The sequence below is a fragment of the Eptatretus burgeri genome, chromosome 14, assembly GCF_056783735.1.
Source record: "Eptatretus burgeri isolate ZD-2024b chromosome 14, Ebu_testis_v1, whole genome shotgun sequence".
Classification (NCBI taxonomy): domain Eukaryota; kingdom Metazoa; phylum Chordata; class Myxini; order Myxiniformes; family Myxinidae; genus Eptatretus; species Eptatretus burgeri.
Genome location: NC_140974.1, coordinates 34,866,619 through 34,879,662, shown reverse-complemented (window position 1 = coordinate 34,879,662; position 13,044 = coordinate 34,866,619). Strand labels below are relative to the sequence as shown.

General features: G+C 41.1%; 1 protein-coding gene across 3 annotated transcripts in view; it reads right to left on the bottom strand.

Moving 5' to 3' along the window:
- The window catches only part of LOC147012952 (uncharacterized), a 571,074-nt gene that overhangs the window by 174,631 nt on the left and 383,399 nt on the right, over positions 1-13,044 (bottom strand). For all 3 annotated transcript variants that reach the window (XM_085854308.1, XM_085854309.1, XM_085854310.1), the window contains 3 exons: positions 10,868-10,912; positions 10,121-10,174; positions 3,202-3,255 (listed from right to left, as the gene is read on the bottom strand). In XM_085854308.1, the coding sequence (XP_085710434.1) occupies positions 3,202-3,255; positions 10,121-10,174; positions 10,868-10,912 (153 nt within the window). The remainder of the gene's footprint in view (positions 1-3,201; positions 3,256-10,120; positions 10,175-10,867; positions 10,913-13,044) is intronic.

The following is a 13,044-nucleotide window of genomic DNA, read 5'->3' as shown; positions in this document are numbered from 1 at the left end:
CCTGGAGGATCGGCCAGGTCCACTAGACCGGGGAGGTCTTACCCGTGTCCTCGTGACGCGATGGCGGGCAAGCCACAATGTCCGCGCAGCTGCGCACCGACTCCGTGGCCCTGGCATGGTCGGCGAGTCCTCTCTGGCGTGCTCCGCGCGAGCGGTCTTGTTGGCACCACGTTTCGGGTGGGGGAGGAACGGGGGCCCCCCCGGCACTATCTCAGCGCGAATGGGGGGGGGGGAAATCGCTGATGCTCACGGAGAGGGGTATGGCTGGCTGGTTTGGATCCCGCGACGAGACGCGCGACCCCCACACCGCAACCTCGTTGCCATCCGCCGTCTCCCCTGCAACTCCTCCGCAACTTCTCTCCAACTCTTCTCGAACTCCTCCCAGCTCAACTCTCTCGCATGAGTCGCCTTGCGCTCGCATCTTTATAGGTCTCAGGAGGAGCCTATATGCAAATATTCGGATCAAAACGCGGTTGGAGGCGGGGCCACGCCACCCTCTGTTCAGCCATTGGTTGGGCAGAAAGGGGGCGTGAAGCATTCTTGATCCGAATTCTGCTCGTGGAGAATCCACGTTCATCGTGCTTGGAGGCGGGGCCATATCGCCCGACGCTTGCCCATTGGACGGAGAAAAAGGGGCGTGAAGCCTTCTGGATCTGAATTCTCCCTCGGAAAGGCCACCATTCATGCTCGCGGCTCGATGCGTTTGGCACCGATCGCCGAATGGGCCCTAGACAGCCCGACGTTCAGTGTTCACAGGTGGTGCGGTTGGTAGTTGGTGCGGTTGGTAGTTGGGGTGGTCGTGGTTGTTGTGATGGTGGCATGGTTGGCATTGTGGTTAAGGTGGTTGTTGTAATGGTGGTTGAGACGTGGTTGGTTCAAAATAACGACAGAAAAGAAAAACGGCTATCTCAAAGCGTCGCAGCCCAGATGAATCACACATATTCCCTCTATACAACGGGTTTGGGCTAACTACACCTGGACTTATCGATATATCTCACCTGAGGACTCTTGATGGTGCAATGCGAATTTCCACAACCATAAAAATATGATGATGATAGGCTTGGATGATAGGGGAAGGGTTAAAATAGTGCTATATGGCATTAATTCCAAAATGGCCGAAGTGTCCCTTACATCACTCCTCCTCACGGCGCTTCATATATATATATATATATATATATATATATATATATATATATATATATATATATATATATATATATATATATATATATATATATATATATATATATATATATATATATACACACACACATATGGTTATGAATATCCATATTCTTTAGATTCCTTCATATAAATATATACAAAAATATATATATATATTTATATGTATATATGTACTGATATCTATATATAGGCTATGTATATATATATATATATATATATATATATATATATATATATATATATATATATATATCAGTATATAATATATGTACAATATAATATATGTACAATATAATATATGTACAATATAATATATGTACAATATAATATATGTACAATAAAATACAATGCTCCAAAGTACAACCACAAAGGAATAAAGAGAAAACCCTGAGCAATACATTTCACCAAGAGTCTTACGTCAGTTCATTAACACTTTGCAGACATATTCTGCGATGCAGGGCCTGTGTTCACACTATCCACTCAGCAGGAATTTCTCTATCAAGACAGATCTAAACTATTTTATGTCTGACAGGGGATAAAACAACCCATCAGAGTTATTGTAATGAGAGTGAATATTACCCACGATGAGGCAATCTGCTTGCTTTGCAAGCACACAGACAGACAGCTCAGCATGCTTTTCTTTCTTGAACGGATTCAATATATGATTAACTAATGAGGAATGCTTGGCCCATACAACTTCACAAAAGCCTCCGGAAGTTGGTGAAGTTCTTTGAAATGTTTATTTTTTATAAATCTCTCCTGACTGCATGAGATTTAGGTCTCAAAGGGGATTATTGCATTATTCAATTTCGGTCGTTGGTACTGCATTAATTGATTTACAGATTGTTGTAAACGAGTATATATACAGTACAATTAATGAGTACAAACGTTTGATTATCTGACACAGACACGTACATTGCTTAACAATGTCTGTTGTGTTTCCACATTATCAATGCTGTCAAGCCACCGTCACCATCCCACAAAGGACTGCAATGTCTTTTGTGAAAAATGATTTGCAATGTTAATGCTACATAATGGTTTTCTTATTTTATTGTGTTAAATATGATAAAATCCAAGTAATTTCAATATAAACCTGTGAAAGGAAGTTGTGGAATGAATTCCAATTGTAAAAATCTCCACCACATGAACTCAGCAGCCAAAGCATTGAGCATTGCCAATTAAGATTGCCAAATGCATGCATCGGTTCACACGGTAAGAACGAAATGTAATGGCTTCCACGCAATGCCGTTTGCTCGGAAGTCCTTTGGCGGAGTACGTCTTAATGAGATGACTTTTCTACTCAATGTTGCCGCACACTCATGTTCAGCAGCATAGCTTCGTCCAAGAAAAGTATTTGCAAAAACGCATCACAAAAAGATGAGAGATGGAGCTGGTAAGTCCAAAGGAGTGCTTCTTCTCTTGAACATGAGCATGACCTTCACTCTTTCGATTCCTTCATAGTTAGGTGCAAGGATTTACACATGAGCTTGTCAAGTGAGTATACAATAAATGCTCATATGACAAAAAAGCTGATGTCTGAAGTTAAGATGTAGAGTAAGGTGGGGGAAAGATGCCATTGCCAGGAACTTGCTCTCTACACACACACAAATATATATATATATATATATATATATATATATATATATATATATATATATACATACATACATACATACATACATACATACATACATACACACTCACTCACTCACTCACTCACTCACTCACACTCGTTTTGCTCAGTCAACTGACGATTCTATTTGTGGAATTGTTTGCTCTTCTGTCAACCAGCAAATAACAACCAGAACCAACATGGCACAAGATGTTGGAAGGGGGAAGGGGGTAATTGACTTCTTGCCACACCATTCCTGACAAGAGCATCTTGCCTCGGCTTACACAAAGTTAACAATTGGGTTGATTTTTAAGGAGCTGGTATGTGAAAATGAGGGCACATATCTATCCACATCTCTGTGTATAGACTTCATGACCATCATGATACTCTCAAATCATACTCACAATTTCACCTCTCTGCCCAGGGTGACCTGGCATGCCCTCTTTTCCAGGCAGTCCCTGCAAAGAACAATAATAAAAATAAATAAATATAACAGCAGTAAAACAATTACACCAGAATGATGAAGAACCATCAGGTAAAACACCACATGAGGAAAGTATTTATGGCTCTTTTGTTGAGATAAAAACATGAGGTCAGTGAATTAACAACCACAGCAGCAAAGGATGAAACTATGCACCATAAAGCATATTCAATTTAATGCAATTTAAAGACTAATAAGAGATGGCCCATGAGGATTGGGTGGTGGGGAGTGGTCAATTTCAAAAACAGTGAGTCCTATGAAGGTTTAAAGTCTGCAGAGGTGTGTGTGTGTGTGTGTGTGTGTGTGTGTGTGTGTGTGTGTGTGTGTGTGTGTGTGTGTGTGTGTGTGTGTGTGTGTGTGTGTGTGTGTGTGTGTGTGTGTGTGTGTGTGTGTGTGTGTGTGTGCGCGTGCATGAGCTCTGTTGTGGTATCCTGTGGACGCTTTCAAAACCCATTTTATTTGTCTGGTTTTCATTGTAAAAATCACAACCCATGGATTCATTTCACAGGTTGTGATTTTAACAAAGACATGGCAATCTGTATTGTCCCGTTTTTCGACATTATTCCAGGGAACTCCATTAAATGATGACATATTTACAAGGGCAATTTAACAGGTTTAACGTGTCGAAATGCAATCTTGTAGAAATCAAATATAAACAAGAAATATTACTGAGAGTTTGAGGAGGTATTTGTGATGAACAGCAAGTTCAATGTTGACCATCATTTTGCCTTTATACTTCCTCTAACCAAATCATCGAAGTGCTGTTTACTATTCGACAACATGAGTCCTCATCAATTCATTTCATCCTCATGAGAGTTTGTGCTTTTTGAGTAAAGAATCAAATCTTCAAAATTCCCTTTGGAAAATAATCCCACATATTTCATTTGGATTATGAGCGATGACATTCCACAATTGTGTCTGTTTGGAAACTTGAGAGATATTATGCAATCTTCAAAATTTTTCATTGAGAAGGTCAAGGACGGGGCTCACAGTATGGGGATATGCACCAATCTATATGGACCCTTCCTCATGTGTCACTTTTCAGGTCCTTATTTCCACAATTCCGTAAGAAGTCATTTGAAGCATGGCATGACGTTGGGCACAATCAACTATTCCTTCAATGGGTGAAGTTGTCCGATTATGCAATTCTTTGTTTCATTTTTAAAACATCTCCCTTTACCTCCATCTCATGCAATTTCCCCATAAGGATGATGGAAAGCTCACAAGTGACGATCCAAGCACGTTGTTTGGCAGTGTAGCTCAAAGACGATTTGGAACCCGAGATGAGAAGGGCCTGCGAGAGGCCTGCAATTTGGGAACAGACATGTTTAATGAAGTCTAGCACTTGGGGTTTATAATATGTCTCAGGTTGAACAGGGAAATTAAATTTGACAATCACCCTTGAGCCAGACCACCCAAAAATCATTTCCCTTACCTTCACCAAACTGCTTCCCTCAAATCTCAACAACAAATCTCTTTTTCTTAAGCACAATTTTGAAATCCAGGATTCTATAAGAATGAGGTGTTTATAGGTACAATATGTGTAAAAAAAAATTGTATATTTGTTGATTCATTGAGGGATGTTTGGATACATGTCTTGCTTGTATCACAATGAATATAAATACAATGTTAAAATCTCTCCTAACATTTCATCTTTTTACAATTACATTTTCATCATTCTTACTTTGCCTTCCTATTCGTTTTTTGCAAAGTGTCCAACTTCCCCGGTCTCTTCAATCTCATTCTACCCTTCAGGGCTTCAAGGCAGCTCTTCACCATCATCTCAGATCAACCCCCATTAACCTCCCCCCTCCAAACCAATCTCTTTCCAATTTTCCAGTTTTTCCTTCCTGAGAGTTTGTGGTTGTGTCCATCTTGCTCACCTCTGTGTCCTCTCCAAGACATAATTCTTCCCCACATCCCTTATTTTACCAAGTCTCCCTCCATTTTGTCCCTCGTCCCTGCTGTTGGTGCGTTTCCTCCTCCCTTCCTTCTGTTACAGCCTGACCAATGATATGTTTTCACTCCACCACGAGCCTCAAAACTCTATACAAAAAGTGCTTTGAGATTTTGCTTCAAAATTAAAAAAAAATACCACCACCACTACTACTACTACTACTACTACTACTACTACTACTACTACTACTACTACTACTACTACTACTACTACTAATAATAATAATACTACAACAGCTCCAATTATTTTCCCCTTTTGTGGGGTCAGCTGGGGAATGTTTTATTTAGCCCAAGTCCTCCAACTGGCTGACCATGCCTGACATTTAAATTTCGGTGAGTTGCGCAGGAATTTTGAAATTGTTCAGGGTGCTAGAGATGACTTGTCTATTATTCATCAAAGACAATGTGGGATCTTTAGCATCAACAATAATTCTAGTGGATGGGATGCCAAGTTTAATATCAAGGGAGGGACGGTGCACACATTGATGAATCACTCTGCTTGTGAAACACAAGGATGATAGTTTATCGCAGGGTCGAGATCAGGGGCTAAACAGCTTGGAGGGAAGTGTGCATACTTCTCGAGTATCCTCCCAACCCTTGCTCCGAATTTAAAGATGTATATAGAAATTTGACTGACTGCTAACTGATTAATAATAGCCCTTCTCTCCAGATCAAACTGAATACTCAGACCATGTAATCATATAGAATCACAGCTTGACTTCTTCATCGAGCAGGTGGTTAGCCTTACAGTGGAAATCCTATGGTTTCTGGGTCACTTAGTGTGAGCAGAAACTTATTTTGGAGGAAAGGCAGTTCATATTGTACAAGACATAATGAGTTTATATTGTAACATGAGGAAATCAAGACAGGAGAAAAAGGCCTTTTGGTCCATGATGCATGTGCCACACCACTGTTACAGCAACCTCACTGAACATCAGACACGTGGAGAATGGTTGAATTTGAAATATTTTGATATTCCATGGGATAAACCACAATCTCTTATAAGGCTGAATAGTCCTGTTTTCTTCGTAGTAGCCCTCTCTACTCAGCAGAAGGTTTTTTTTTTACTTGTATGACAATACGACCTCCACCCCCCTCACCCCCCACCCTATCTCAACTCCAACACACACTCCTCATCCTCATACATTTCTCTTGAAGATGAGCACTTTCTCGAACTCCCAAATCTCAAAATAAACTACATGCTGTCTCATTGGACAGATGATATCTGTGATTTGGCCTCCAAAGCCCACTGCTGCCTTGTGATTCTTAGAAAGGGGAGGTCCTTTGTCAAGTATCATGGTATGAAAGGCTTTCAATGATCTGTCATGAAAAGAGCTCCTAACTACACATAACTGCTGTCGCTTCCAAGATTCTGCTCATTTAAACCATAAAAACCTTCTCTCTATACCAGAGGCATTGGTGGCCTTGAAATATTTCACCAACTCTGTTGTGCTTTTATTACCTCTACCACTGAAGGTGAATGGAGGATATGTTTTTACCACTGTCTGTGTTTTTGTCAGTTTGTCTATCTGTGAACAGGATATCTCAAAGGTTGTGGACAGATTTGGAGAACATTTGGTAGAGAGGTTGGTTGTGTGACAAGGATGAAATGATTAGATTTTGGTGAAGATCGGGATCCCGATACTCGAATGTTTTTAAGTGATTCTTTACCATTGAGAGATCGGGCCAAAATCGATATATAGCAGAATCTCTCAAAAGGTTATGGATGAATGTAGCCGGAACTTGGTGGACAGGTTGGGTGTGTGATAAGGAGTAATCAATTCAATTTTGGTGTCGATCTGGATCCGGATCCGGATATGATAATTGTTTAATTTTCTGAGTGATTCTTCACCATTGAGAGATGGGGCCAAAACGACATATAACATGATATTTTAAAACGTTGTGGACAGGTTATGACAAAACTAAGTGGATGTGTCGGATAGGTGACAAGAACAAGCCAATTTGATTTTGGTTCAGGCCCGGATGCAGATCCGGCCTATCAGTGGGATACATAATGTAAGAGGTGTGCGCTCTACTGAGTGCCGTTCTAGTACCTCCTGCCATCATCATAGTCCTGCAAACTTCAGACTGTATTTATAGCCCTCGACTTTGGTCACATTTTGTTGTGTTACAGCATGAATTTAAAATGGATCAAATTAAAAAAAAAATTGTTCCCAATCTCCACAAAATACCCCATGATAACAAAGTGAAAAAATGGTTTTAGAAATTTTTACAAATTCATTCAAAATGAAAAGCTGAAATGTCTTGAGTTAAAAATGATTGAACCCCTTTGCTATGAGACTCCAAATTGAGCTCAGGTGCATCCAGGTTCCTTGGATCATCCTTGAGACGTCTCCACAATTTGGAGTCCACCTGTAGTCAAATCAATTGATTGGACATGATTTATAAAGAAACAAACCTTTCAATACAAGGTCCCACAGTTGACGGTGCATATCAGAGCAGAAATTCTCCCATGAAGTCCAAGGAACTGTCCATAGAACTCTGAGATATAATTGTGAGGAGGCATAGATCTGGTGAGGGTATAAAACAATTTCTGGAGTGTTGAACATTCCCAAGAGCACAGTGAGCATCATCATTAGGAAATGGAAAGGATATGGAACAACTCAGACTCTTCCTAGAGTTGGCTGTCGGACCAAACAGAGCAAATGGGCAAGAAGAACCTTGGTCAGGGAGGGGACCAAGAACCCAATGACCACTCTGACAGAACTACAGAGTTCCTTGACTGAGATGGGAGAACCTGCCAGAAGGACAACAGTCTCGGCAGCACTTCACAAATATAGGCTTTATGGGATAGTGGCCAGACGGAAGGCACTCCTGAGAAAAAAAAAGGAACCTGACAGCACGCCTGGAGTTTGCAAAAAGGTGCGTGAACGACTCTGAGAGCATGAGGCAAAAGACTGATGAGACGAAAATTGAACTCTTTGGCCTGAATGCAAAGCGCTACGTCTGGAGGAAACCGAGCAAAGCTAATGACCCAACTAACAACCGTGAAGCATGGTGGTGACAGCATCATGCTATGTTGATGCTTTTCAGTGGCAAGGACTGGGAGACTCGTTAGGATAGAGGGAACAATGAATGGAGCTAAATACAGGCAAATCCTTGAGGATAACCTGCTTCAGAGTGCAAAAGACCTTAGACCATGGGGAAGATTTATATTCCAATAGGACAATGACCCCAAGCATACAGCCAAAGCAACATTGGAATGGCTTCAGAACAAGAACGTGAAAGTCCTTGAGTGGCCCAGCCAAAGCCCAGACTTGAATTCCATTGAGAATCTGTGGAAAGATTTGAAGATTGCTGTTCACTGACACTCCCTATCCAACTTGACAGAGCTTGAGCAAATCTGCAAGGAAGAATGGGAGAAAATCCCCAAATCCAGATGTGTAAATCTGATACAGACATACCCAAGAAGACTCTAAGCTGTAATCATTGCCAAAGGTGCTTCTACAAAGTATTGACTCAGGGGGTTGAATACTTATTGACTAAAGACATTTCAGCTTTTCATTTGTAATTCATTTGTCATAATTTCTGAAAACATGTTCTCTCTTTGTCATTTTGGGGTATTTTGTGTCGATTGGTGACAAAAAAAAATTAAATTTCATCCATTTAAAATTCAGGTTGTAACACAATACAATGTGACAAAAACGGAGGTGTGTGAATACTTTCTGAAGGCACTGTATGTGAGCCTCAACATCTCTGTTAAAGATTAGAGACAATAATATATAGATAGGTACGTGTTAGCAGGTCAGTGGCTTGCGAGTCGAATGTCGTCGCTCTAGTGGTGAGAAGATCAGGTCCCTCTCCTCCCTCCACCCTGCCCACGAGGTGGGTACTGATAATTTGTTCGTGAAAATCCGTGTTGGTTGGTCAGGAGTGCATGCTAAAGCAGATGTGATCAAACCACTACAATCTCTGGTGTTTGATCATTACTACTAGGCTTGTGTGATGAAGAGTGAGCCTGAAAACTCTGCGCGATTACAAATAAGATCTGCAAAAGAGCAAATTAACCTTAACGAGGCCAATACCAAAATCAAAGGGATACCAGATGGTGTCAATGACGAAGAGTGATCACCCACGATGATTTTTCATTATGAATACAGAGTACGATAAAAACTTCAAATAATAAACGTCAAAGAGAGCCGTCAGGATAGCCGAGCGCGACGCACACTCAGCTCTAAGCTGTTGAGCCTGTGTTCGAATCCTGACCCAGCTGTAAACTATTTCACAGGCAGGGTGATTCATCAATGCGTGCCGTCTCTCGGATGTACGTTAAACTGGACGTCCCGTCTGATAGCATGAGTTGGTGGACGTTAAATATCTCACGGTGTCCTTCGTGAAGAGTAGGCGAGTTATCACCAGAATCCTGAACTACTTACAATCACCTGCTCCACCTTATAGGCGGGAACTTCATTGGCAGCACAGCTGTGCTCTCAACGACAATGCAAACCCACAGCAACGAGCTGCATACGAGACAATAGCATACACTTTGCTAAAGTGGTTAAAGTTAAATTTGTTTGACATGTTAATTACGGCAGAAAAGTTGTCATCCTGCTTCTGTAAATGTCGACAGCCAAAGAGCACGAAGACTCCTGAGAATCCTATGATGAGCTCTAAGCGAAAATGAATAAATGAACAAAAGGTATAAATGCCAGAGCTGTTCACTTCAGCTGCAGATTTACTGAGTTTTCATTCACCAGATGTTTCTCACAAGCTGGTGAGGATAATTTGAGAAACTCCAAAACATTCGCAAAACTTAAAATTTTAAATAGGAAGGTCTCCAAGTGTAGGTGGTGTTTGCAATGGGGAGAGGTGTTCAGAGTGCTCGTTGGTGTGCACAATGACTGATGGTGTGTGAATAGACTCACTGGAGGTCCCTTGGGTCCTGGGAATCCAGTTGGGCCTTGAGAACCAAGCTGTCCCTGAAGATAAAGAAAAAGGAAATTACGTGAAAAGAAAATAATTTGTTTTTTTAAAGATAAACCTGGAGATCCAGACCAATTTAGCAATCCAATTTTTAACTGAACGAGAATGAATTACACTTTGTGCTCAAAATCTACGTGGTCCTGCCGAGCAAATAGGTTAATGGAATGCATCTTAAAGGATGACCTGAGGGTCTCACAAAGTGTTGTTATGCTTCCCCAATGCAAAGCCTGCTTGCTATTCATGTCGAAGGGATGAATAAATAAATAAAAAAACACAAGGAGTACAAGTACAGCGTTCAAAGGGCTGACAAAAGACGGAGGACACAATGGGGGCATCACCAAATGGAGGTTAATCCAGTTCACTATTTCAACATCTCCCTCAATTTCATTTTCTGCTGCTCTGTTATAACAGATGAACACTCTTGAGTGTTTTAGGTTCTGACATTTCTGATAAAGTTTTCTGAAATCCAATTTCTCATCGTTTCAAACGTCATTCACAATGAATTATTCAATGAATGATTTCTCTTCGATACATCAAAAAAAAGTTTTTTTCATATTGTCGCAACTATGTATGGCTTTCCCAAATTTCTGTCTGAAGAAAGTACAACACATCAGTCATTTGTGCACCTGCCCTGCTCGAGGCAGACTTGAGGAGGTTTTAGGACAGGTGAACATGAAACGGATACATACCCTCTCTCCAGGTGGACCAGAAGATCCATCAGGTCCTGTGTTTCCCTAGAAACGAAAGGCAGGCACAAAATGATCCCGATCATCCCATATTCCGCACATTCCCATCCCTAAAACCCAAACCTGTTGCATAGTTTCACCAAGTATTATTTGTTACCGACACTGTCCCTCTCGACTGTTGGAGGTAGATGACCATGTTCCGCACTACTCAACTGCAATTATTTCATCTCGGTTTCTGAATATCCTTAATATTTATCTTTGTATTTTCAAAATGTCATTGCTTTGTAAATTGAATTTGTCTCGTTGATGAAGCCTTCAGGCAGAAACAAAAAGCAAGCTTGTAAGACTATGATGCATTTTGACTTTGGGTTCAGTGAATGGTCGGGTCAAGGTGTACGTGTATTGTTTGGACAAGCTTTACCATGTACCTTTGCTATTGAACTAATGTGCAAGTGTTTCGACAATCAAGTAAACAAACTAAAAGGACGATAAATGTATTGTTCTACCTGTCCACCAACGCAGAATGATATACCTCAACATTCATAATGAAAACTAGTTTACTATTCCAATTAGAGTATGTTAATAGCAATAGGAAGAAAGATATGGCTGACATTTTGAACATTATGGTTAGCAAAGGAGCTTTTTTGCCCTGATGAAGGACTATATAACCATCAAAATTGTCAGCTGCATGCACCTAATTTCCCATGGTGGGTTAACATACATCTTATCTGCTTTTCGTTCATACTATCCGTCATTTGTCTGATCCATCACTGCAAACTGACACTAACCTTCACAGAGACTGGCATTCCCTTTGGTGTGTTTAGCTTTGCCATCATATCGATATAATAATATGCTTGTTCGTCCAACAATCCGTCCGTGTACAACGTGTTCGAAGTTTCTTTGAAGTCGTTCTGTGAAGTCGGTGATCCCATGATAGGGGAGGGGAGGAGTTAAATATTCCAATGTTTTGATTAGGTAATGAAGAAATATGTAAACGTCAATGTGGGAATGCCGAGGGAGTAGGGGAGCACAGAGTAGGGGTTGGGAGGGTGGGGAAGAGGAGAGCAAAAATGGGACAAGTTGGGAGGGAGAGGTTGAGACTTTGTCGGGGGAGGGAGGGATAGAGGTTGAAGACTTTCAGTAGGGGGGTTGAGGAGTTATGTTGGGGAGGAAGGTGGATTGAAGGCTTGTTGTGAGGAGGGGATTGAAGCCTCAGGGTTTGGAGGGGGAGCTTGAGAACTTGGGGTTTGGGTTGGGGTGGGGGGAGGTTGATGACTTGGGGTTTGGGAGGGTGGTTGATGACTTGTGGTATTATGTACAAGTAAATGCCTGGTGTTGGCTAAATGGCTAGGGTGGTGGGCATGTGATCCTAGGATCGTGAATTCAAATCCCCCTCAGCTGTTGAATTAATAACAGGTGGAGTTGACTCTGCCTGTCATCCTTCCGAGGTTGGCAAAATGAATACTAGCTTGCTGGTATCCTGTGTCGGAGTGGCAACCCATCCAGGATTGTACCCAATATCCAAGGAGACTGCTTAGGCAGCACCAACGCTCTGCACAGAGTATGGTCCCAATGGATGGATGGATGGAGGGATGGACACAAGTTAGAAAAAAAACATTTTTTTTCAGAGTGTAAAAGGGTGTCGGGATAATATGCCAAAAGTATGTAAACAAGGTGAGGATGGTCAAAAGAGGTCATCATATTAAACCATCCCTACGTCTTTCTTTGAATCATGGTGAAAACCTCCCTGTCCTGCCCCACCCATCTCAGCAAGTAATTGTAATGATCTCTACATCCTCTTACATTTTGAAGATTGGAGATATATACATAGAGGGAAAAAGGAGGAGTAAATTTTATTTGTTTATAAATAAATCTTGTTCTTACTTTCCTTTATTAGTTAGTATTATCCTTCCTCATTAAATTGTATAATTTGTGATTTATAAAGACTTTACATATGGAGTGTTGGAGTGCTGGAACATATCTCCTGTATTTTAGTGAATTCTGTTGGGAAATAGCTGATCAGTTCAGGTCATGTTTTCCAGGAATGTAACCCTGACTTAAAGTGATCATTACCAGTATGATGTACATGTACAGCAGTACAGAGGTTGTGTCTGTGCCATCAGTGTACGCAAGAAGTTACTTGATAAATAGCAAGCAGTTATTTAGAAGGTTATGAGACT